Source organism: Patagioenas fasciata, chromosome 6, assembly GCF_037038585.1.
Source record: "Patagioenas fasciata isolate bPatFas1 chromosome 6, bPatFas1.hap1, whole genome shotgun sequence".
Lineage (NCBI taxonomy): Eukaryota > Metazoa > Chordata > Aves > Columbiformes > Columbidae > Patagioenas > Patagioenas fasciata.
The window spans coordinates 39,104,978-39,130,395 of NC_092525.1; the positions used below are offsets into that span (position 1 = coordinate 39,104,978).

The 25,418-nt window shown below is 39.7% G+C and overlaps 2 protein-coding genes across 5 annotated transcripts in view; one reads left to right on the forward strand and one right to left on the reverse strand.

Moving 5' to 3' along the window:
• TPR (translocated promoter region, nuclear basket protein) overlaps positions 1-7,738 on the reverse strand; it is a 38,455-nt gene extending 30,717 nt beyond the window's left edge. The window contains exons 1-10 of one of the 3 annotated variants that reach the window (XM_065842674.2): positions 7,223-7,738; positions 5,637-5,741; positions 5,341-5,414; positions 4,438-4,534; positions 3,968-4,071; positions 3,146-3,310; positions 2,350-2,442; positions 2,147-2,227; positions 619-706; positions 9-149 (exon numbers count right to left, since the gene is read on the reverse strand). In XM_065842674.2, coding sequence (XP_065698746.2) covers positions 9-149; positions 619-706; positions 2,147-2,227; positions 2,350-2,442; positions 3,146-3,310; positions 3,968-4,071; positions 4,438-4,534; positions 5,341-5,414; positions 5,637-5,741; positions 7,223-7,613 — 1,339 coding nt within the window. In that variant the 5' untranslated portion in view covers positions 7,614-7,738. The remainder of the gene's footprint in view (positions 1-8; positions 150-618; positions 707-2,146; positions 2,228-2,349; positions 2,443-3,145; positions 3,311-3,967; positions 4,072-4,437; positions 4,535-5,340; positions 5,415-5,636; positions 5,742-7,222) is intronic. The other 2 variants (XM_065842673.2, XM_065842675.2) reach the window with 2 other exon arrangements.
• A 911-nt stretch (positions 7,739-8,649) lies between these two features.
• Positions 8,650-24,946, forward strand: ODR4 (odr-4 GPCR localization factor homolog). Of its 2 annotated transcripts, XM_065842644.2 has the most exons (13): positions 8,651-8,920; positions 9,231-9,362; positions 9,723-9,818; positions 10,950-11,056; positions 11,961-11,997; positions 12,115-12,255; positions 12,861-12,956; positions 13,476-13,541; positions 14,880-15,008; positions 15,648-15,738; positions 17,153-17,338; positions 21,727-21,819; positions 23,014-24,946. In XM_065842644.2, the coding sequence occupies exons 1-13, from the start codon at positions 8,822-8,824 to the stop codon at positions 23,079-23,081; spliced, it is 1,341 nt and encodes a 446-aa protein (XP_065698716.2). In that variant the 5' UTR covers positions 8,651-8,821; the 3' UTR covers positions 23,082-24,946. The 2 variants fall into 2 exon arrangements, with proteins under 2 accessions (XP_071666676.1, XP_065698716.2); XM_071810575.1 differs by lacking the exons at positions 10,950-11,056; positions 11,961-11,997 and having other exon boundaries at positions 8,650-8,920.
• The last annotated feature ends 472 nt before the right edge of the window (positions 24,947-25,418 follow it).

The window sequence follows — 25,418 nt, forward strand, 5'->3', positions numbered from 1 at the left end:
ATCTCTACCTTTGCGTTTTGTAGCGGACAGTAAATCATTGGCATTCTCCAGCTCCTTTTCCAGTTTACTGATCTTCTCTCTCAGTTCTTTTTCCATTCCAGCTTTTGCCTCTTCCACCTCGGCCAAATGCTCCTGGGTTGCTTTATTAGCTGAAATTCAATCAGATAAGCAGTTTGCTGTGTTGTGGTTTTCTTTTTCTTTCTTATTTCAAAAGGTCAAAATTTGCATATGCACCTGAAATTTTATTTTAGCTTTATACGATCTGCAGAAGCTCATGCAGGTAGCGAGACTACTTCAAAGCATGAACTTGACTAAGAAAAGGGCTAAAATATGAACTATTTATCAGTGAAAAAGAATCTAAACCAAGAAACTAAAATGAAGACATATCTTGCAAAATTAGATCCTTGCATCAAAATCCAAAGTAAAATTCCAGGTATATTTGAAAACAGTTCCCTCCCACACACCCTCCGAGTACATTAAACTAGTCAGGTAAATGTTTTTCTTACAAAGCGACCATCCCCAAAGCCTAATGAAGTTCCTTTCACAAAGGTTTAATCCGTATTTTTCAGTGCATCCAGGTAGTTCTGTCCCAGTCACGGTTTCTCACTCCCAACTCACCTTCGCCCGCTTCCTTCAGCAGCTTGTGCAGCTCCTCCACTGCTCCCGTCAGCTCATTGCTCTTTGCCTCCGAGTCATCAGCAGCACTCTAAAGAAAAGGATTTTATTTCACCTTTTAGTGCGCAGCAATAATTACTATATTTTTATGCAAAGCTCAAATTGACCTCAAGTTGTGAACACTCCGTTTCTTGAGTAAAATGCTAAAAGAGTCACCTAAACTGGACAATTCTCTTTCCTCTGGGATTAAGTCTCACTCTGATGGAAACTGCCCATCTGAGAGTAAGAAGTGTCGGACATTGAGTTGATATGTCAAATCCAAGTAAAATGTAGCTGTTTTATAGTTGGTGCTGGCTTTGTTCCTTCTCTTCACTAAAGAAAATCTAGAGGAATTTTGAGTACTCAATTGTGACCGTTCTGAAAAATTCAGTATTTTTAGGGAATCTTATATCGATGATTTATGTTTATTTGCTTCCAGTTAGAGATCTCGCAAGTGGAAGGCTGTACAATACTTCAGCAATTCTGCGAGTCCATTAGAGATAATGGAAATAAAGTTGAGTCAGCTTCTGTTGATCAGAAAATATCAGAATAGGCTCCCACGGGAGGGCGTTCAATTTTAATACTTTTAATATCAGATCAGACAAATACATCAGTAGATACAAGTACATTAAGCAGAAGACAAACTTTTAAGCCCCTTCAAATGAATGATTCTATGATAAAAGGATAAGTGAATAGGAGTTTAAAACAAAACCAAATTAAAAGGTAAACAGTAATGCATTATGCTTCAAAAAAAAGAGCTGTTGACTTGCTGCTCAGTGAAGGGACATCTGTTCACATCTAATCAAAATATTAATGCAGAACACACAAGTAAGCATGGTAGAATGATCAAGTGGGTATCTATGCGAGAAAACTAAGGAAACAGAGCTAACAGCCTGCGAATCTAACATGCATAAACTAAAGAGCAATCAGTTGGCCTCATTAGCTGATTTTGTCTTAGTCAATAAGCCATGGGATATTTTTCATTCTTTGAGCTAACAAAACAAAAACTTACTTGTTTAGATGGTGCTTATTTGACACAATATGTGACATTCAGTTGTGCCTTAATCAGATCACTAACACTTGAAGTGTTATTTGAAACAAACTTCTACTAACCGACCTCGGAAAAATCTCCTGCATAGTCCATATAAACCTTTACCTCCAAATACAACATTGTAAAACACAACCACATTCATACAACATGATGCCTCAAAACAGTGCACATCAAAATCACTATTTTACACTATTTTAACCCCAGATTTGCTTAATCTACAAAATGATCCGAGCAATGTAAGGTTTTAAAAGCTGCCTAAGACAGCAGCAAAGAACACAATATTTTGGATGTTTCCCAAGGTTTTGCAATGAAAGTTCAGTCTTGCACACATCAATATTTTGTGGGGAAAAAAAACCCCAAAATTGGCCTGCGCTATGTTTAATGCTAAGATTCGGCCCAAGTAATACTAATATACACTTATAACAGAATCAGTAAACTCACCTTATACAAATTGGATAATTTTATGTGGGCATTCAGTTCATTGTGGAATCTTTCCTCCATACCAGCTTGCTGGTCCTTTGCCTAGTAAATTAAAGAAGAGACAGGGTGGGGGAGCATTCCACTGTTTCTATTTCACACATTCCGTTTTTCATTTTGTAGAAACAAATGCAATGCTATTTCACAAAGGCTTCAAGCCTTCTTACCTCCTTCAGTTTATTCAAAAGGTCTTCCACATGCTTCTGAAGATTTTCATTTGACTGTTTCAAGCTGTTTACCTGTTCCTCCATTCTGGAAACCTGTTCAAAGAATAAATGAGAACACCAGGTATAAAACTTGCCTTTTCAGTCCAGTTTATTTTGGAAAACAGCCATTTTTTTTTTAACTTTAAAAAAACCCTGAAAGTTCCAGAAAGAGCATAAATGGTTGTTCCTGTGCATTCAACTAAATGAAAAAGCAAGAGTCCCTTAATTGGTCCAATTATGCATAACCAAATAAATCCCCAAGCTACACCGGAGCCAAGTGCCTCAGAAAACCTGACCAATTGTCACAGGTGTTGAAGAAGCTGTTCAGGGACTCAAACAGATGCTCACTAAAGCGGAGTACGTTCAAAATATGACTATTGATTCTGCCACGTATTTTGTTGCAGGAAAACAAAAATATCACCACCCCACTCCGCAAACAATGTTAAATCAGGTCCTTTTGCCCCTTCCCCCCATTAAGAACTGTATTCCCATATATTTTAAGAAGCCGTATAATGCTATTATCAGTGACACTAAAATTTCTAGCTTTTAATTAATCTTTGATTTTCTATTCCAAATAACGGTAACTATTCGTATCCTTAAACAAAAAAATCTCAAGTTAAATGAAAGAACATCTCCTTATCAATTGCAAAACATACTTTTTCAAATGCAGTTATTAAAATACTTTGTTTTGTTTAATATAGTTAATCAGGAGGTATGATTTATAAGAAATAGCAAAAGCACTCAGTAATTACACTACCTCCTCCTTCTTGTTCTCCAGGTTACATTTAAGCTCTAAGATTTCATTGCCTTTCTCCCTGGCAGTGTGTAGGAGTTCATCTGTTTTGGCTTTCAACTCAGCATTCAGCCACGTGTTTTGATTCTGTAGAAGTTCTTTTTCCTGCTCCAACCTCTTCTCACGGTACTAAAAAAGAAAATTGTGCAGTGTAATCATACTGGTTCCACAGAAAACAAAGCAGCTAGTCAAAGGACAATGATCAGCGTAGGAATTGTAAAAATGTAATTTGTTAAATCGCACCAAATGACAGGCTGTGTTCCTTATTAGGTTGGTAATATTAACCTACCAGTCTCAAACTACAAGAACCTCTTGAAACTTGAGTTAGCTTCCTCAAAGCTTACATTAGATGGGAACATTAACTATGTTAATATCTAGTTAAAAGAAATAAACTAAGGTATCAAAAGTTTTCCTCCCCTTCTTTCTCCTTTCCTCCAGCTCTTTATAGAGTTTATTCTGCCCACAGAAATGGTGCAGGTTCACAAATACTTATTTTTCTCCTTTCTACCTGCATTCATGGACCTGGAGTCCTTCCTAGTGTGCAGAGGCAGCCACCAATGAGGCTTGGACACGCTTGCTCAACATGATGTCCCCTTGCCTTCTATGAACGTATGTCTTAGTTTCAGCCACAACCACCAATTTCATAATAAAATAATTTGTTATAAATGACAGGGGTACACTCGACCTACTTTCAAAGTCACTAATGACAAAATTACTGTTATGTCACACGCACACAACTACTAATTAGAACATTAACATATACTATGCATATAAAGTACTGCTCACCTTCATGGAAACGTCTGATGTTTGAAGTTCATCCAGCTGTAACTGAAGTTTCACCTTTTCTGTGTTTGCTTCTGTAAGCTTTTCATTTAAGCGTTTAACATCCTCTGGAGGAGGGAAATCAGCGTTAAAAAAGGCTAAATGTATACCAGGTTTAATTACTCAGTTTAACTAAGTTGTAAAGAATGAGAACAGGCAAGATATAATGTATGTAATTGTATATTGTGCAATAAGCTACATGTATAATGTATGCTTTTATATCTACAAAACCAAGCATTAAACTACTGTGTTTTTCTGCAATTAGCACGTAATTTCCTGCCTCGTTTCCTCTTCTCTAAACACTGTTTCCTGCAAATCCACTACTTGGTGCTGCCTATACAAGCTGGATACTCCATACCCGTTCAAATGCTCAAGCATGCCTTTTAATCAGCAAAATCGTGTGAAGTATTTTGTTAATAAGTTCTTGGTTATACCGTTTAAATGTTCAACTTCCTGAGATCGCCTTTCGCTTGTTCGAACCAAATCTCTCTTTTCAGCTTCCAGTTCTTCTTTTTCTCTACTTAACTGGCTCTGAAAAAAATTGCACAAGTAAATGAAAGAGGTAACAGAGTAACAAAGGAATTAACATATGCAAAAAATCAGTATCAAAATCAATAGTCTTGGATCATTCCCAGGCTGTAGTTCTGCCTCTGCCTTCTAAGGTGTCAGGACAACCACTTCAGGTGGGCCCAGGGAAGCCCCTCAGGGGAAACCATCAGATCCGTCTTCTCATCGTGAACAAATCCATCCAATAACAACATTTTCACTTCCTGCTCCAAAATTAGGGTTCTGCTGGATCAGTCAGCTGAAGTGACTCATCCATATGAGCATAAGGCAAGGCAAACCGTCCTGGAGGCTGGGAAAAGATGGGGGAAAAACCGCAGCTCTTATTTACGCTTTTGTCTGACTTTGGAGGTTCAGCGTAAAGTCACATCTCAACAGGTTTCAGCTAGAACGAAACAATCTAGCCAAACTGAAATAAAGTATCTGCTCTGGTGTATGTTCACCTGTAATTCAGTTTGCTGCCATGTCAGGATTGAATGAAAAAACTCAAGCAATCTTCCTGGACAGCAAATATGTCCATCAGTACATATTTACAGCAGATATGTCCATCAGTACATATTTACAGCAGATATGTCCATCAGTACATATTTACAGCAGATATGTCCATCAGTACATATTTACAGCAAATATGTCCATCAGTACATATTTACAGCAAATATGTCCATCAGTACATATTTGTACTGATATTTCATAGAGCTCAGTTTGGAAATTTATTGCTGCAATGAGACAGGTCAACCAAAGTCTTGCAACTTATCCTCAAGTTCTCTCAGTACCTGGATGGCCGTATTACGGTCCTGGGCAGCTTCAAGTTCTTTATTTTTCTCATTCAGTGACTTCAACTGTTCATCTGTTGGAGAAAAAAATAGTAGTGAAGGATCCCCACTACAATATAACAACAGAATTCACCCTCCAAATGTGAAAGCAAAACATCTCTCCACTTGCAGATCCAACAAGTGTAGTTAATAGATGGATTTTCAACTCCCTGTTTAAAACTTAAGGCATTTCACCATAACATTGGACTAAAGAATGAATATCCTGTCCAATCTTGCGAACGTGCAGTTATACTTACGAAGTTTTTTAAGCTCCTCGCGGAGAGTTTGACATTCTTGTGTCTCATTTACAAGTCTCTCCTGACTTTGAGCCAGACGCTTCTCTACTTCGAAATACTGTTGTTCTGCAAAATAACAATGTTCTCTCAATTTCACTTAATAAACATTTCTTTTTCTTTCTCACCTTTATCAAGGATCCTTAAATGGACACCTTTATTAACAGTATTTACAAAAAAAAAAATCTTGAAATAATGAGACCACAGTAGCATTTAAAGAAAAAAAGTCTTTCTGAAAGCAAAAACATGCACTTCCACATTGAAATAATATTGTTTAAACTACTTTGTTAGCATGGAAAGTGATATGGTTCCAGGAAGGACCCATAAAATGACAGGCAAAGTAACTTTAATAGTTCTTTAATGCTTTTGACACAGCCAGGGAATGTTGTATCAGCACAATTATGCAGTGTGGTCTCACCAACTTAACACTTCTTTTGCCTGTAGCGTATTTCTATACATATAACACAAAATATACATAACCCTAGGTATCCACTTTAGAACATTTTTAATGAATGCTTATTCAAGTGAACTCTTGTGCTCTACGCTACATATCCCACAGCACCGAAAAAAATAATTAGATATAAATCTTGGTCATCTGAGATAGTAACTGTGTCATAGAGCTTCACTGTAAAACACCTGGTAAAAGCAAAATTAATCTCACTCTCAGGCATAATGGACTTCTAAGGAAGTATTGAGGGATTTTTATTTATCTTACGCTTCCTATCATATCTTACAACATCAAATGGCACTGCTTCTCCAGCCACACCTGAACAGAAGGGACCTAAACCTGCTAAAATCTGTGGGTTACTTCAACTTACACAACACTTTATGAACTCATTTTAACCAGATTTCTATCATGAAAGAGACAAAAAGGTCGAAGGAAAGGTGGCAGTAAAGCTTATATAGGAAGTATATCACCTAACCCCTAAACTGGTATTTACAACTCTGCCCAGTGCCTACGTGCATCTCCACTCTTCTCCCATTTCGCTACCTGTATTATTTTTCTGTGATCGAGTGACTGCCAAACCAATATAACAATGCTGATTCTATCAGGAGGATTTTACATTAAGGTTACAGTCTTCAGTACGGACCAGAAGCATAAACCTAAGACTACTTGAGAGCGGGGTAAACAAATCACTATTTCTCTTTGACGACAAGGATCAAAGCAGACTGAAAGCATATTAGTGCTTGTTAAAAAATCTGACGAGAAGTTGTTCTTTAAGCCCGTTTGGAACGCAGTTTTAACCCTGAACGGTCCTTTGCAAACGAAAAACGAAGAAAGAAACGAAAATTTTTAAATGAAACTTCTTTTACGAAGGGAAAGTGAGAGGAAACCCCTGTCGCGTCTCAGCCACAGGGCCCCCCCGAGCCAAAGGCCCCTCCCCACGAGGAGAACACACACACACACACACGCCCCCCCTCACAGCCTCAGGTCAGCCCCCAAAACCGCTCCGAGGACACGCAGGCCCCGCCGGGCCCAGCGCCGCCTCCCTCAGCCCCCCGCGGCGGGCCCATCGCCCCGCTCCCCGCCAAAACCGCCCCGCACTCACCGCTGTCCACCTTGAAGCGCTCATGCCTGGCTCGGAGCCCGTCGATCTCGGTCTGCTGGTCGGCCAGGAAGCGCTCCAGCTTGCCCTGCACCGGCTTGGGCAGCTTGGCGAGCTCGGCCCGCTCCAGTACCTGCTGCAGCACGGCCGCCATCTTGGGCAGCCTCACCCCCCCCACCGCGGCGACTCGCCACACGGCGCACGCGCCGGGCGGGCCGGGCCCCGCGGCCTCACGGGAAGTGTAGTTTTCACAGATTCCCAGAATGTCAGGGGTTGGAAGGGACCTGGAAAGCTCATCCAGTGCAATCCCCCCATGGAGCAGAAACACCCAGCTGAGGTTCCACAGGAAGGTGTCCAGGCGGGTTTGAATGTCTGCAGAGAAGGAGTTTTCCATGTTTTCAATGAAGTTCACAATGAAGACGGCAGCCTCCCACAAGCACTTCCGTTTCCGGTAAGGCTACTCTATCCGCCATGTTGAGTGAGGCGAGACTTGCTGGTTGATGCATTGAAGCCGCTGAAATGGAGACAGGAGTCCTGAATGCTTCGTTTTGAAGCTCGTCACGACCCGCACTCCCTTCCGAGCCATCCTTCGCGCCCGGAAGATCCAGGAAGAGCAGTTACCGCTTCCGCCACTCTAAGCATGGCGGTTCTGGCGCCGAGCTCTCCCTCAGCGCGCACTTTTCCCGCGCTCCGTGACGAGTCGCTTCGCGTCATCGCGTGGCGCCGGGCCGCGAGCGGCGCGGGTTGGTGACGTCACCACTGGCCGGCTCAGCGCAGGGCCGAGGTGGTGGTGCCGAGTTCGGGACCCGGCGGTGGCCGCGGCCGTCAGGCGAGTGTGGGGAACGCGGCGGGAAACGGGCGGGAGCGGAGGTGCTGTCGGTGCTGAGGAGGGTGCGGGACACCTGTCCTCCTCCCGCCGGCGCGGAGCCGCGGCTCCGCCAGCCCTGCCCGGCACACACCTATGCGGGGACTCAAATTGCTTGTTCCCCTCCTCATCGTGTGCTCTTTGGCTGCGGCGTTTCCGTAGTTAATTCCTGTGGAAATCCTCGATCCGTTTTCCAAATAGGTCTGCCTGGATCTCTGTCTGCGGCAGGTCCCGTGTCCTGGGCCCGTACAGCTGGTGGGAGCTGTAAAGGCCCTTTGGATAGTCCACACATGCTGTGCTCTAATGCCTTAGGAATTGGAATTGAAATTATGCATGGCATGTCTAAGTACAAGCCTCTCCAAGAGGAATGTATCTGCAAAAATGCACACTTTACATTCAGGCCTCTGATGGAAGATGATACAGCAAGAAGTTGTTGCTTGGAGAGACGTTTTTCCTGGTGTTTGTGTGCATGACTTGCCATATCATTTCAGTGGCTGGTGTTTAAAATAGTTTTCTTTCTAACAAGACTCACATGCTCCTTCCTCTAGTATAAAAGTTATATTTTTCATTTAAAAGAGCAGACTTGCAGGTCTTAAACTAACCTTTGAAAGATAAAGTATTCATCTCCTCAGGATCTTTCTTTCAGATAACCAGCATAGTATATATATTTTCTTTGCCTTTGTATTTTATTTCTTTTATAGGTTGAAGCTGCAATACTTAGTCTTAAACCTGCAGCAATGGGTAGAACGTACTTGGTTGAGGAAGCTATTGGGCAGTATCTTTCAGACCTCACCACAAAAATGAATCCTTATGTCACTGGCCTGTTAATAGGGCAGGTAAGTGTGAAATATTTGAAGTCTAATTTATTGCTTTGACGTTAACAGGGGAAACTTTCTTGGTCTTAATCATCTTAAATCATTCTGTGGAACACAGGACACGCAGAAAATAAAATCCTAAAGATAAAACTTATCACTAAATGAGGCTTTAAGACAGAGGCAGATTCATGAGGGAATTATTTTTGTAATGGGTTACTACAGAGCTTAATGATACCTACTGTAAAGCAGACCTTACAGTTGCTATATTACACAGTATATTCCAGAGACGTCAACTTCGTGGTATATTTACTTATGTTGATGCTTTTGAAAGTGTTCCCCACAAAGAGACTATGTGATCCGGGCTGTTCGAACACCTCCAAAGGAAGAGCAGAAGGAGGATAACGTCAGTCCCGCAAAGCTGGCGTCCCTTGATGAAGAGTGGATAACAACACACGCCAGTCAGGTACTGCAGGGCAGGTTGATGGAGGGGATGGGACAAACAGAAAGGAAATAAGACTTACAAAATCTCATCACTTGTTTAATCTGAAGCCTTTTTCTCAACCTTCATAGGCACAGACATTTTAAACCAAAACATCTCTGTTGTTTTCCAAATTTTACGATAACTTCATAGGACTGAAATGAGAAAATTTTTAAGGTACTGTGTTCCTACATTTCAGAGGGACCTATAAGTGAAAAACAGTCTTAATTATTTCACTTCTGCTCTTAACACGTACTTGTCTCGTTAGAAATTTTTGATATATCAAGTTATGTGGTTGCTAGATCTCTTGAGTCCTATTAATACATGTTCATTTCTATTTTGAAGGTTTCTAGAATGCTTCCTGGAGGCTTATTAGTTCTTGGTGTATTTATTATTGCAACTCCAGAACTGTCAAAAGATAGTCAAAATGCTCTGCGCAGGGTAAGTGTCCTTCCTGGTGGAAAAACCAGGAATATCTCTTAGGTGTGTAGCTGAGTCATTTTCTGTCATTGTCTGCAGTATATGTGGTTGTTTTCTTGCTTTATTTCTAAAAGCACAAATATGATTTTGAGAATGAAACCTCTGAAAATCACTGTCCTGTGGGACTGTACCACAGCTTATATTTGCTAACTTGCTGTTCCTTGTGGTGTTTGTTACTGCAATGGCAAATCTTCCTGGATTTTCTGAAAGTGGACATTTTAGCTTAAGGAAACATCGTCAAAGCTTATATTAAGCTAAATCCTTGTGGCACAGTTCTTAGTAGTGTTAACATGTTAGGGTTTTTAGTCTGAGTTGTTCAGAGTAGAGATGTTTACAATGGTGAAATATCTATAGTTCTGATTCCTTTAAAATAAATATATTCTATAGAACTAGGAGTATTTACCTTGGGTGTGTGGGGTTCTGTTTAAAAACTGCATAGAACATGCTGCACTCCAATAGATTTAAAATGCTTTTTTGTTACAATATTGGGGCATCTAGTGTCACATTTAGTTTCTGTTCTGTAGATGTAGGTTCATTTTATTAATTTTGTAAGGTAAGCATGATCAGCGATTTAAACATGAGTAGGTTTTGAAGCATAAGGTCTGAGATTCTATTTTTACAGTTCAGTGTAACCTCATCTCAGTTGTGATTACTGCATCTAGTAGCCAACAAAAAAGGTGAGCTGTGTCCAGGTGATAAGTCATTCCTGAATTAAAATTTGGGTTTGTTTTTGAATTAGTAGCTGTTTTGCATAGCTGTCCTTCCAGATCCTCAACTGGTGGGCATAGAGCAGTAATATTTCTGTAGGGGGAAAAGCCTGTGGGTTAAATATGTGAATGTGTGTTGCTTGGTTAAGGTTAAAAAGGAATCTGAATTAGGATTTCAGAAGCAACTTTAGCTTTGGAGTCATAGCCTACAAATCTTTGTTGAATATTCTTTTAACATGATATTTTGGTGACATGGCAGGTGTACTTCCTGTTTATGCTTAACTATGGAATCACTCGGACTTAGAACTTCAGTGCAAAACTGTTTTCCAGAAATAATAATGCATTCTTTTTGTGGAAAAATCCATAATACTTATTTCATCCTTAGCTAATCTTCTCAGTGGAGAAGTCCTTGACGAAAAGAAGGCTCTGGAAAACCTCTGAGGATGAGGTCTCGGACAGAGCAGCTCTTCAAATTTGTTCTGCTACTAAAAAGTATCCTTTATGATCAAGGTTTATTGGTTGAGAGCGTGGTTTCTGTAGTTATTTCTGAATAAATGATAAATTATGAGGGCAAAGTTGAGTTCAGTTAGGCATAGATCAGTTAAGTCAAAATGATGAAGTTTTCTGATGAGAGTAAGAGTATTGACTCTCTTATCCTTGCAAAATTTCCATCATTTTTTTTCTGTTAGGTTTGTGTGTGGTGGCATCAAATGATGCCTTCCCCAGTCAGTTTTGATTTGCATAAATTGATGAAAACGTCTAAAATACGGTATAGCTTCTTGAGCTTACTGTTACCGTTGATACCGATGTGGAGGTGAAGAAGTAGCAGGCATGTGGGACCGGTACTAGTGCTGCAGGAGAATGCTGGGTCTGTCAATAACGAGATAATACATGGAGAAGAAAGCAAGGCTTAGCATCACAGAGGTGAGAGAGAGGAGGATAAACTGCAAATCAGTGCATTGGTGGTTCTCCCTGTGGATACCTGTTGATCTTAATATATCTGAAAGAGCTGGGACAGCATCACTAAGATAGTTGGAGTTTACAGGCAAATGTTTTTCCGCTTTTTTACGCTAATGAAAAATAATCAAGACAATTAAATTGAACAGTACGTATTCACGAGATGTTCATGTCTACATCTTATTATTTGCAGTCTCTCAGAGAAAGCAAAAGTAACTACAAATAGCGCTATGCCAGAAACTGGTTTCTTGACCAACGATGTTGCTTCAGCATGCAATGAACTGGTTCATTCTAAATTGGTCACAGTTATTGAAGACAAGAGGCTTTACAAAGAAGTAAAGGACAAAGTTAATTGCAAATTGCTCCTATTAGTTTTTTTATTGTTTTATTTTGAGGGTTTTTTTGCTTCTCACTGGATTTTTTTCTTTAAGTAGCAAAGAGTAGTTTGCCGAACCTATGATGTACAAGACCCAAAGGTGAGCTCATTATCCGGTGTGTCATATGAAGCTTTTAATGCTTAACAAGCAATGTTAAAAAAATAATCTCTATATAGTGTTTTGTATAGATGCTTTATTGCTTTTTTCTATTCTCAGAGTTCAGCCAAACCAGCAGATTGGAAATACCAGAGCGCTCTGTCTGCATCCTGGTTGGCTTTGGGCTGCACAGTAAACGTCAATATTCACATTCCACTTCTTGCTACTTCACCCAACCACGACTTGGAGAAGAACACCAAGGTAACTCGCTGCCTGTGCCAGTGGCGCAGAGGGTCCCCACACCCTTTCTTCTGCTGAGAATTAAATTACAGAGAAAGACTTGAATAATGCGAGTTGAGGAGTAGGACTAAACAGCAGAGTGTGTTTGGCAGTTATTCCTCTTTTAAATGCTATTTGGAGTTACTATGAAACATTCATAGTATAAAAAGTGGAGAAAGACTTTTCTGTGGTGTTTAGTGTCGGCAGTTTCCTTTGCTCAAAATTCTTTTGCAATCATCATGGTTATTCCAACCAAAGTCTCTTCTGCTTCATCTAGTGAAATGTTACATCCAATTAGGATGGAGTAAAGGGTGCTTTTGATAGTGATTGACTTTCAAAAATAAAATGCCTAGGGTAGCTCTTAAATCTTTTGAAATACTTGTGTCTTAGTGGATGTATTCTGAACATGTTGGCTATAAGATTTAGCTTCGGAAAAAACATATGAACGGATTTTTCAGAGACTTTAAAACTCTCTCAGAGTAACTGTCGAAATGTAATAATTTTCAGCATGATACTGTCTGATTCTTTTAGTGAAACTCTCTTTCCTCTTTCTTATGAGATGTGTGTTTTCACTTTATTTTTAAAAGAACGGATTAAATAGATGGTCCAAACAAATTGAAGACAGTGTTTTCCTGATCAATGGACAAGTTAAAGATGAAGATACAGAGCTACTGGAAGGGCAGGTGAGTGCCGAACAAGCAGGAGTTGCACTCTAATAGCTGTGTGGTGAGAACCTTTGGTGTGATAACGCCGGAGACGTCTTCTGTACAGCGTTTATTGATCTAATTGGCCTGTGTAGGTAACTAATACGCAGGGCTGCTCGTGTTCCCATCTGCATTGCTGCGAGTTGCCTCTTCTTCCTCCAGCAATGCGAACGCAATAATTATACGGGAAGTCTGACTAAAAATGTTTCTATGCGCTGTCTGGTCATTAAAGAACATGAGTAAGGTGTGAATGTAGGTGATGAGATTTTTAAGACCTACATGTGTCTATATTTTTAACAAAGGGTGGAAACACATTGTTTGGCTGATGCATCCATCTTGCCTTTTAGTTTTGTAATTATATTCTCATGGCTATTTTCTATGGGCCATTTTCTCTCTTAAAAGCTATAAACTAGGGCACATTTTATATTGTAGTTAGGAGATGTTGAATCAGGGAGATTTTTTTCCTGTTTCATGACACACAACTTTTTCCCCCCTCAGAAAAAGTCGAAAGGAAATACTCAATCCAGCACTCAGTTTTCTGATGTCAGAGTTCTGACACAGCTGGTAAGTATTTAGTGGTTTGTAAAGTATAACCTCTCTGTTAGCTTACAAAATATAATAAAAAATAAAAGAACATTGTGAATTATTGTCTAGAAATCCAGCTTACTTTGTCCTAAGACTTTTTATTCCCTCATGAATTCTGACTGTGAAACTGTGGCCAGATCTACATATTCTGTGTCTTTGGAAATTCTCATGCTGTGATAACCGTGTTGTCTCAGAATTTCACAGTACAGCTGCAAGGAAAATGTTAAAAAGCTGGTTGTAGAAATAAAATCCCACAGACTAATTCATGCGGTAGGAGGATACCTATGCGTACCTGTGTACGCTGATTTGAAGGTGGCTTTGCATTGTTCGGAAGTTCAGAGTCACCACAGTTAGCTGTGGACATACACTTGAACGCTTTGTCAGCAGCTCAGTCACTCATTTTGGATTCAGGTACAGAACCTGTGAGCTGAATCCAAATCTGGAGCTGCTGGGTCTGTGTCAGGAGTTTCCTCTCTACCAGAGGTTATACTGACTTGACCCCTGAATTAGGTGCCCCAGTTAAGGTCCTAAAGTCCAGATGAGACCAGATGTGTTATCGGCTTCTTGCATAGCGCAGGCCGCCCTGTTTTGTCAGGTAGTTCCTGGTTACTCTAAAGTTGCTCAGCAAAACTTAGAAAAGCATAAAATGCCATTTTAAAGACTTGGTGAGTATCTCAGCTTTTGTCGTTACATTACTCCAATGGTTAATTGCCTCAGAGAAAGGAAAGCTTTTTGTTTCAGTAGCAGTTTATGCAGTTCTTGTGGAAGTTAAGCCTCCTGGTGTTTCCAGGTGGCGTCTTAGAGTCCTTCACACAACAGACTCATTGTTTGGGTAATTAGGATGAGTATTTCTAGGCAACAGTTTAATACAGTTCTAAACATCACCACATTTATAATTTAGTACTGACTGATGGGATGAATCTCAGGATATGGTAGCTTATGCTGGCTGTATAGTAAACATACAAGCTTCATTTAAAAAAAAAAATCTTAAAAGGATTTCTAGACTGCGATACTAATATTAGCCACAAGCCACTTGCCTGGAAAGTTTAGAAGTCTTATACACACGAATATTTAAATCACAAGAAATGTCTGCAAAAGTAAATACATTTTCCGTAATGGAAAAGGAAAGAAATTTTCAGTCTTAATTAACAAACCTAAAAAAAAACCCAAACCATAACCAGAGTTATAAATCACGAGGGAAAACAGGTTATAAGTAAACATTTTAAGGTATGCTATCAATTCCTAGTTCTGGTTTTTGTTACTCATGCTGCAGGTGCCTTGGTAACAAGATAAAACCTAAACCTGTTTATTTTTCAGTCCCAGGGTTCAAGTCGTAGATCAACAGCTACAGTCCAGGTCTGCAGCGGTTCCATAAATCTCAAAGGTGCTGTGAAATGCAGAGCCTACGTACATAACAACAAGCCAAAAGTTAAAGAAGCCATTCAGGTAGTGAAAAGGTCGTTAGCTCATCACAAACATTTTTCTGAAATACAAGAAATTTGTCAAACTGTTTTTTCTTTGCCCCAGTCTAAACTGAGGTCAAAATGTTCATAACCTTGAACACAGGGATTGTTTTAGAAACAAACTGTGTGTGTGTGTGTGGTGGATTGAGTTCCTTTTTCACTTCTAGAAGGCATGTCTCCTGTTGCTAAGGCTGTTCTCCGGTGAATCTTTGCACAAATTGTCAAAGTGATTAGCTTTGAAGAATTGTCTCAAAATTAAGGAAAGGTTGCAGACTATATTTTTGTATCTGTAGAGGGAAAATACAGATTCATTTGTTCCCCTTATTGAGTTAATGCCTTGTGATTATTTTTGTTTGACAACTTCTAAACGTTCCTATTAAAAACAGTTCTAACAATACTAACATTTTCCTCAGCTTTTCATTTTTGTTGGTTTTGATTTTAATTCTTTTAAAGTTAGCTTCTCTTTACTGGATTTGTTAACATTCTTCAGAGTTTTTACTTTGTGGGAAAAACTATTTCAACATGGGTTAAACCTCAGAGGGACTTCTTTTGCTGTTCCTTACTAGTCAAAAGCTTTGCAAATGACTTTTAGGTTACTGATGGTTTTGCTTTGTCCTTGCAGGCTTTGAAGAGAGACATAATAAACACGTTGAGTGATCGGTGTGAAATACTGTTTGAAGATCTGATTATAAATGAAGGATCTCAAAAAAAAAGTAGGAATTACTAAGTAAATAACATTGGGAGTGAATTTTGGTTCTTGTAGAAAATTCTGCTAGTGTAGTGAAGTTAGAGGAGAATAACAAGCAAATGACACCATTTCTGTTTGGCAGCCTTGAGTTTTTCTTAAGATCCAGAGGATTTTCTATCAAGTCCAGATATGTGCTTTGGCATCGCAGCTTTCATACCAAGTTTGTATTCAGTTCTCCTGACCACAAAATATGATTTCAGCTTCTTTCTCACTGATTGGAAATCTTGCCGTTTTTAAAAATACTGTAGTTGAAACTCCTGTCACTAATGTAATTCACACATTTCATTTTTTTTTAAATCACTATATGATGCATCTCTGAAGTTCAGTAGTTCATCTCAATTAAATGTGGCATTGCATGTGATGATTATGAAGTGAAGTATCCTGATTTTTTAATTTTTAGTTAACTATACAAATATATCATTTGTGTTGTCTCTGCCCCCGGAGTTATTTCTCTTCATCAAATACTGTTCTACAGGTTTTGTCTGTTTTAAAGAAGTAGATCTTATTTCAGCACGGTGAATAACTGTGGGATTGCATTAGCTTGACTGTGCAGTGACCGGAACACCATGCTAATTTGTTCTAATGAAAATAAAACTTATCGTGATTATATTAAAACCTAATGGGGTACATGATGAGACCAAATCTCCCAGCTCATACTGGGTGATTCTTTAAATTTCTTTGAGCTGGCTCAATGGTATCAAGTTATCTACATGTTGTTGCGTTGTTTGGGGTTTTTTAAAGCAATCGAAATAATCAGTTTGACGATCTCAAAGAAAGGAAAGCCTTTTGAAAGATATTATATTTTATAGTGATTTTAGAAAAAATAGAAAAGAAATGGAAATGGGTGGATTATGTAAGGAAAAATGATTCATGTTCAGAATTACCATTTCCTTTAGGAGAATGTGGTTCGTTTTGGTGTTAGCCAACTTTATCCAACCTACGTGATACAAACTTTTCAATCACACGCAGTTTTCCGTTTCCTCTTTAGGTGGCACCCGTACTTTGTGGCTTGACAGCCAAACATTTGCGATGTTGAAATCATGCGCTGTTCTGTGGACGCTCTTATCTGCAGTCTCTGCCAGTGTTCTTTTGCTAGTCATTCGGAACATGAAAAAAGGGCTGTTTAGCATTTTATGGGCTGTTTTGGAGGTCTCTTGGGTATTTCTGGAGAGACTAACGTAAGAGCATAAATCAGTATAACAGCAGCCAAAACTTGCATAAAACAGTAACAACTAAACCCGAAAACAAGATTTTTACATGGAAACCTTGAGCAGTTCTTTTGCAATAGCTTTATCTTATGGTCAGAGATGAATAAAGAATCTTATCATAACTGTCAAGGCTTTTATTTGGATGATAATTTTTCCCCCTTTTTCCTTTAGATTTTAAGAGGCAATATCATGTCTTACCTCAAAGACTGTTTGTCCCCGTGGCTGGATCCAACGTGATGCTCAGCGATTATAAGTTTGGTGATGAGGCCGCTGGAGAAATTCAGGAACGTTTTGTTGAGATGTTGGATCAAGCTGTGCAGGCCGAAGATATCCATGTCGCAGAGGAGATGAGCGCAGGTAAATATGGGATCTGAGAGCCAAGAACGGTGACCACTTCTATCCACATGTGGATATGCTTCAGGTTGGCTTCCTTCATATCAAGCTCTAAGGGTTTATATCAATCTCATTACAGTTTAAATATATTTGTGAGAAGTGGTAAAGGCTCTTGGCGGGTTTGTATTTGACTTGTAACAGATTTTTTTTCTCTTATCTCAAACATTGCTCTCTTTCTGTGCAAGTATGGTTGCAGCTCGTGAACTACGGTTCAGTTGAACAAGGTTTACATACATTACTCTGCACCTGAATTAAGGATATATATATTGGCAAACAAACTGTAAAAATGCATAGAAAGCTTTCTATTCTGGTTACTTTTTCAGTAGTTCAGCGTTGCTGGTTTAAGAGCTGAGTAGTTCTGACACTACTTATTCTAAGTCAAAATCGGAAGTTGACAGCTGTTCTCAAATCTACAGTTTTTGCACTGAATATTAAAAACCACATGCATAGTCTAACACATCTTTCAGGAAGTTCTCATGTTAGAACCTGAGTCTTTCAAAAATACCAAGTACCTTTCTTTGTTTGGAGTGTTTTGATTTATGTAGCAAATGCAGAGCCCAAACCTGAAGTTTTGTGATTCACTTGAAATGGAAAGAAAATTGTGAGCGCTTTTCCTTTTCTTCTGAATGTCTTAGAAGTTTCTGATCTGATCACAAGACTGTTATGTTCCCTTTAATACAGATATTTTTCTTTAATGTAGTTACTGACTTTCTGAATATTTTCGGTTTAAATTATTTCCTGTTGTGTCTTTAATTTTTTTCCCCATGTGGCTTTGATTTCAATGTAGGGGTCAAATCGGTAGTTGAAATTCATCTAACAATGCTTCCTATGATCTTACGGAAGAGATTTCTTTTCTTCCCTTTTCTCTCCCATCAGTGTGAATATGAGCTACAGGTTGCAGTCTTATAATTGAAAATTTTAAAAAGAAATTCTCAGATAAGAGATAAGAGAGAAGACTTTTTGATGTTGATATTTTGGGACCAAAAAATGGGAAACGTAACCATGAGCTTGGTGCGTAGGGTGAACTGATGTTCTGCTTGACCTACTTGCTTACTTGGAGGGTTTTTTGAGTTTCTTAATTTCAGAGCTAACCACAAATTCTTAAGTCTTTCTAAATTATTTAGTTTTCCTGGGTTTTAACTAAACCTGTTAGCAGTGAATCTGACTCTTTATCTCGAAGTAGCAGATGTACACAGCTCAAGACCATCACGAAAAACAGGAAAGCGAATAAAAATCTCTCTTGCGTTAGAAGTGTAATTTTAATAATCTTTAAGCTAATTAGTGCTTATTCCCATGAACACCATAAAGTTTGTCCATATAATGGGTTCTGTTCATAGTGATGGTGGTAATAACGCTATCAACACAACGCTCTTCAATTCTGGGAATTATTGTTACCGTATTAATAACTTGTGGCTAATTAAAATCTTCAGTTCTTTATACACTTTTATTAATGCCAGGAAGGCCGTTTTAGAAATTAGACCTGTTAACTGGGTAAGAAAAGTGTTCTGCATTGGGAGAAAAAGCATTGATTTTGCAATTTGATTTTTATTGGTGCTTTGCTCTGAGGTGTCGAAGCGTTGCTGTAACTGTGTTTTTGTGACACCATGAGAGTTTGAGGTTTCACCCATGTGAAAGCTTTTTCAACGCTTCGTTCCAATTTGGGTAGCATTTGTTGTTTCTCAAAGCTTAGTGCTATCTCTATTAAAAATAGTCAGTATCCAGTAAAAGTATAAAAATTGGTTTGTAGTGAATTTTGTTTGTATCAAAATTCCTGTGGTCTTGGGCACCGACCTTGAATTGACTGGAAATGCCTGTCATAGTGAAGTTGCTGATAAACAGAACTGTTTACAATTCAAGAACATGAACAGGCTTTTCAAATAATCTCTGTTTTGGTTTTGCTGTTGCTTTTTAAAATATGCACTTGTGAAGAAGAGTATCTAATCAGTATCGCCAAAAGATTTCTTTTTAAGGAGCTTTTAGTCAAAATATATGAAGTAAAGGTGTTTTGGGAAGGTCAGGTTTATGTGCTTACTTAGTACAGCCCCTGCTGCCATCTCCTATGGTTTTACTCTCTTGATTCCTTGTACAACTCTCTAGCGAGGTCTATCGGGTCATGCTTGAAAATTGTTACATGGAAAATAGAAAGTAAAAACTGCCCTATTTATGATTGAGAGATATAAGGAGCTCTGACACTGCACTTTCAAGGTATTAGTGCTTTAATACAAACAGTTGAAAGCTCTGCATTTAGGATTGGCTTTGCTAAATCCCTGCTCCTCCTCAGTGCAGGGGGTGGCATGTTAAATACCCTGAGTAGATAAACTTAAATAAGACCTCAGGAGTGGTAATCGCTTCCCCATCTTTGTTAGCAAATGGAAGAATTAATGAATTAAGAATTCATATAATTGGTACTAGAAAGCATCTGCTTTTGAAAACTCTGTATGATTTATACCACAGCCGCTTCAAATGCAAGTCTTCCTTAATGACATAAATGCCTTTGGTACCTAAGTAGCTCAAGGGTGTTTCTTTTTTCCTCTTTCCTGTGTTTTCCCTTCCGGAGCAAGCAAGCATCGGTGTCTTGGTGTGCAGCTTCAAAAGCCACTTTTAGAAAAGTGCAGCGGTTCTTACGAAGGCGCAAAGAAACACCAAGTTAGAGGGCACAAACTATCCTACTTGCTCATGAAAGCTAAAGCAGAAAGAAACCTTCTGTGTGTAGACTTCAAAGGTGACCCAAGAAATGGGGTCAGCTTCTCTAAAATAGATACGTTATTTTAGGGAGTTGAAAGCTCGATTAAGTAGTTTGGAGAGAATGTGGTGCTCTTACTGTGCTAGTTAATGTACTTGGAAAACTATCTTGCAACAATTAATAATTCATTTATTCCAGTTGAAGATTTCTGTTCATATTTTTAGGCAGATGAGGATGCGTTTTCCTTCTTATAGAAAAACTAATGATGAAACTGCGGCCTCATTGTGGACCAGTTGGCTTCAGAAATATGTGGTTGTTTCTCTTCAAAAACAGCACCCCTTGCATTGAACTGTTGTGCCCTTATTTTTGTTTTACGTGTATATGCAGGTTGCAGAGAGATCTCAAAGCGATGTTTACGCTTAGTGGATGCATGTGTGTGCGTCTGCATATCTATAGGTCTTGCTGTCCCATTAAGTTTCATACCAAACAGTTATTAATTGCTCTGCCATAGTACATCTTATACAAAGTCAGTGGGTTCAGGGGTAAAAATGGCTAAAGATAGGTCCTATATGTCCAGTTAGAGTGCTTTTGTGTAGCAACATCTTGGGCAGGTTTGACCAGAGAAGATTTTGAAGACAAGCACGCACATGACTCATGCGACAGAAACAACCTTTACAATCACCCATCTAGATTATACATTTCCCCCATAGCTAATGCTATGATAGAGAAAGTACTTTTCCATGAATCATTTTCATATGAATCACACAACGGATGTGCGGTATTACTCAGCTCTATAATTTGTAATTTATAGGTGATTGACAAGCCCCCTCTGGAGATGGGAGACGTGGTTTTATTCCATAGACTGCTAAAACTTGATAGCTGGTACCGCTGGGGGGTTTTCTTCTTCATCTTCTGAACAAGAAGCATCTGTTACTCTTTATTTCTCATCTCACCGTGCCCATTCTTTTCTTTCTGAAAACATCCAGATCTCACTGCAACAGTTGACTGGTCCAGAAGATAATCTTCACTAGATATGGGTTTGAATCCCATCAGGCTGGAAACAGAGTCAAGCGCTCTCCCATCCTGGCTGCATAGTCTGTGGATTTAGTAATTGTTCCAAAGGGGCACATGTCCTCTGCGTCTGCTCTGAAAATGGATTTTTAAGGAATTTCTGTGCTTTGAAATAAAGCATTTTATTGCTCTTAGGTAGGGAAATGGTGCTGGGCTCACTCTTTTAGTGACAATGGATTTGTGTGTAACCTGAGTTCCAGACAAATGACTTTAGAGGGAAAACTTTGATCTTGGAAAGTGGTTAATGGTTCATTTTGGTGGTTCCCTCTCAGAGCATTCAAATTCTCCCCAGGTTACCTAAAGGTGGTTGGATACGTTATTCTGGAAGCAGGGTGTGGAAAATGAGCTTTGGAAGCGGAACTGATTCACACATGTATTTTTTCTCTTTATTTTTACCCTTCCTGCCATATAGAATAAGTTGGTGCTATACTGGTGCTACTGTACTATTTCTACTATGATAAACTGTATTTTTTTCTACCATAAACTTACTTCTTATAAAGTCGAGATTAAGTTCTTGGCCTTTTGCATTAATTCAACTGTAAAACACAACTGTTAGCTTTTCACCTAGAATTTACTTCTTCACTTCATTTCCATACAGTTGATATTTGTCCCATTGTTGACAACGCAGATGACACACAACAGAAACAAGTGACAAAAGCAACGTTGCTGTTGAAACTTCAACAAAATATGGGTACGTTATTTCCCTGGTTTTGTTACAGCAATCCAGAAACTTTAATGGACCCTTTCAGTACTGTTCCACAGAATTATTAAGAAGATGGTGAGATTAATGCAGTGTTTTACTGAAATGAGTCCTCATTTCAGTGTTGTAGGGGCAGGGTGTTTCTGGGGAAGGAAAAACCACAACCCGCTGCGGGAACAAGACCAGTATTTGCATTCATTCCGCTTACAAGTCCACACAAAAGGCTCGTGTAGCTTTACTACTTTTATGGAGACTCACCGCTTTTATAATTTTGCACTTGAAAAATAACACACTTGAATGGCTTTGTCAAGTAGGCACCCATAAATTGGCTGGTGACTCAGTAATCTCCTCCCAAAGCTGACAAATGCTCATGGGCTTGGGTGCTAATTGTCAGCCTCAATAGTTCAGGGAACTCCAGCCACAGAGCTCTTCTTTCAGCTACAGCTTCTCCATGATATTCTGCATTGAGCTCTCCTATTTCTGTCTGTGCTTTGTACAGCTCTCTTTGCTGTGAGCTTTCACTGTCTCTTCATATTAAAATACAGTTATATTTTAGCCAACAAAACAGTAGCTTTAGTTTTCTATGCTCTTCCAGTTACCATGTTCTACTTCTAAGAATTAAGAGTACTAGCAGTAAGTATGTGTTTGCTGTGGATGTAAAAATGTTTTCACTTGAATCATCGCTGAGGTGTTTGGGGTTTTTTTGATGTTGTCTTAACTGCATCGGTAACAAGCATGTTAATCATGAGAAAAATGACTCTTGTGCTACAGGAAGGCTTACGGAGTAGATGTAGTGCCACACAGAAAAGAAAAAAACTTCAAAGCTTTTGTTTCTTAAAGCTTAATTATTGTATTTTTTCATAGTCCGATTCCTAGAATTGAGCAGTAGTGCAGAGTCGGTGCGTTGTTTCGTAGGCCAGAACATGGCCAAGGCACTGCAGAAGTGTGCAGTCACCTGCATTTCTGGCAGGGTCCTGCTCTGATGACAAATGCCACATGGAGCTTTTAGAATTTCATTATCCGACTTCACGGCTTTAACTTTATGCTTAGCAGTGGTACATGGTTGTTGAGGTGGCTCTTACTGTTTCTTCTGCTTGTCATTCACCTCGCCCCTTCCCTCCACACCCTCGCTGCTGCCAACTGCGCCCGTGCCACTCACCCAATGAATTGCCTTTGTTATTTTAGGTGTGGTCATCGCCGCTGCTGTTGCAGTCTTGGCATCGATCTTCTCCTTCAATTACTTCAGTGATTAAACTCAAGCAACCGGAGCTCCATGGAAGTATTGGCCAGTTACGAGATGGACTCATCTGGGTTTAATGTCTTAGTAATTACGAATTGTTGCCTAAATATCACCAGTTAGATGTGGAATATAAATTGTAATGATAGGCTCAGGTACCTTGTTCCAGCATGCACTTAATGTATCAAGTAGAATCATGCAGTTCCAATACCATGTATTGTAGAAACTGAATCAAGTTTACAAGAAAATAACCCTGTCACTCTGTATAAATGAATGATAGTATAATTTTCTAGAAAAATCCCTCAAACAAATGTACAACCTTCATTTTCTTCTAACTTGCTATTTTGATGCTACTGATATTTTTCAGGCTATTGGTAGGACTGGCAGAGTTACCTGGTAAGACAATTCTTGCTTGAAGGGTTCCTTCGCTAAGACAAATCCCATCTCATTCAAGTTAATTGGGGAAAAATTAGATTTATTGAAGGCAACATTTCACCATATGCATTGGTTTAGGTAATGTTGGTTAACTAGAATAGTAGGTATGCAAATAGTTTTTAGTAGTTTAAAGGCTAGACCAATTCAGCATGTAAATACCTTACTTCAAGACCTGGAGAATTCAGAAATCAATAAAATCTGTAGAAAGTTTGAGATGTGTATATGCTGCTAACTCAGAGAACTTCTCGGTCCAGCTCTGATTCCTGTCATCATTCTCTTGGAACATTAACTGCTTCAGCAAGAGCTACATCTATGCAGTCCTTGTGGATTATCTTGTAGATCAGTGCAAGATGTCAAAACTGGTTGCTAATCAGGATTTGCAGACTATAAACAGATAACTTTCCCATTAGGGCTCAATAAAGATCAACAAGGCACGATAGAGCCCAACAAAACCCAACAGGGCCTGACAGGGCCCAACAGTGCCCGACAGAGTCTGACAGAGCCCAATAGGACTTGACAAAACCCAACAGAGCCTGACAGAGCCCAAGAAGGCCCAACAGAGCCTGGCAGAGCCCAACAGAACCTGAATAAGCCTGACAGAGCCTGACAAATTCAGACAGAGCCCAACAAAGACCGACAAGGCATGATAGAGCCCAATGGAGCCTGACAAGGCCCAACAGGGACTGAAAAAGCCTGACCGAGCCCAACAGGGCCTGACAAACTCGAACAGGGACCGACAGAGTCCGACAGAGCCCATCAAAGCCCTACAGGGACCAAAAAAGTCTGACAGAGCACGACAGAGCCCAAGAGAGCTCGATAAAGCCTGATAGGGCTCAACAAGTCCTGACAGAGCCCGACAAAGCCCGACAGTCACTGACAGGGCCCGACAGAGCCCAATAATGCCCAACAGGGCCCAACAAATCCTGACAGGGCCTGTCAGAGCTCGATAGGACTTGACAAAGCCCAACAGGGCTTGACAAAGACTGACAGGGCATGGTAGAGCCCAATAAAGCCTGACAGGGACCAACAGAGCCCAATGAAGCCTGACAGAGCCCAACAGGGCTCGACAAAGCCTTACAAGGTCTGAAAGAGCCCGAAAGGACCCAACGGAGCCCGTCAGAGTCCAAAAGAGCCCGAGAAAGCGTGACAGGGCCCAGCAGAGCTTTCTCCTGGATACGTTAGGCAATAATAAGAGGAGAGTGGAAGGAGGGAGGAATCCTGGTAAGTTTAAAAAGGATAATTTGTATATAAAATGTGATGTTTACTTGGATCTGAACTACAATAGGATTCTGTATGATAGGGCATTTTAGTTCCACTGCAAATTTCTTTTTTGTATAAAGGCACTGGAATACTAAGAACAAATATAAGCACTTCAGCTCTGAAGCATAATTGAGGTTGTACTAGCACACTTTTAATAAAAGGCAACTATGAGAATGATGTCTTAAATGCTATTGCCTCATCCGTGTAGTCTGTTTGGAAAAAAGATCTGCTTTTAGTATGGTACCTGTATTTTGGAACACAGTGTTGATCTTGTGTGTCAGTATTGCTGGAGCAGGGCAGGGGGTGTTGGAGCAGAGGATCTGTTTTCAGGGGACTCCTTCAGCTGCTGCGTGTGTCATCGGTGCACGTCATTCTGGGCAAATCCACAGGCATTCTGCAATGTGCTTCAAAATATGGTTGGTTTAAAAATTGCTCTGCTAGAGTCTCTATTTGAAGGAGGAGCAGGGGAGTAATGAGAAGAAAGAAGTTTGTCTTTTGTCTTTTTTTTTTTCCCCATGGTGATGAATGCTTTTGGAGGTAAAACACAAAATGGTTATTCTGTAGTTGCCTGTTACTCAAAACTCAGCCACAGAAGTGAAGTATAACATTTGAGATGCTAAATACCTCACACCAGAGAGTAAAGTTGTCATGAGGCGCT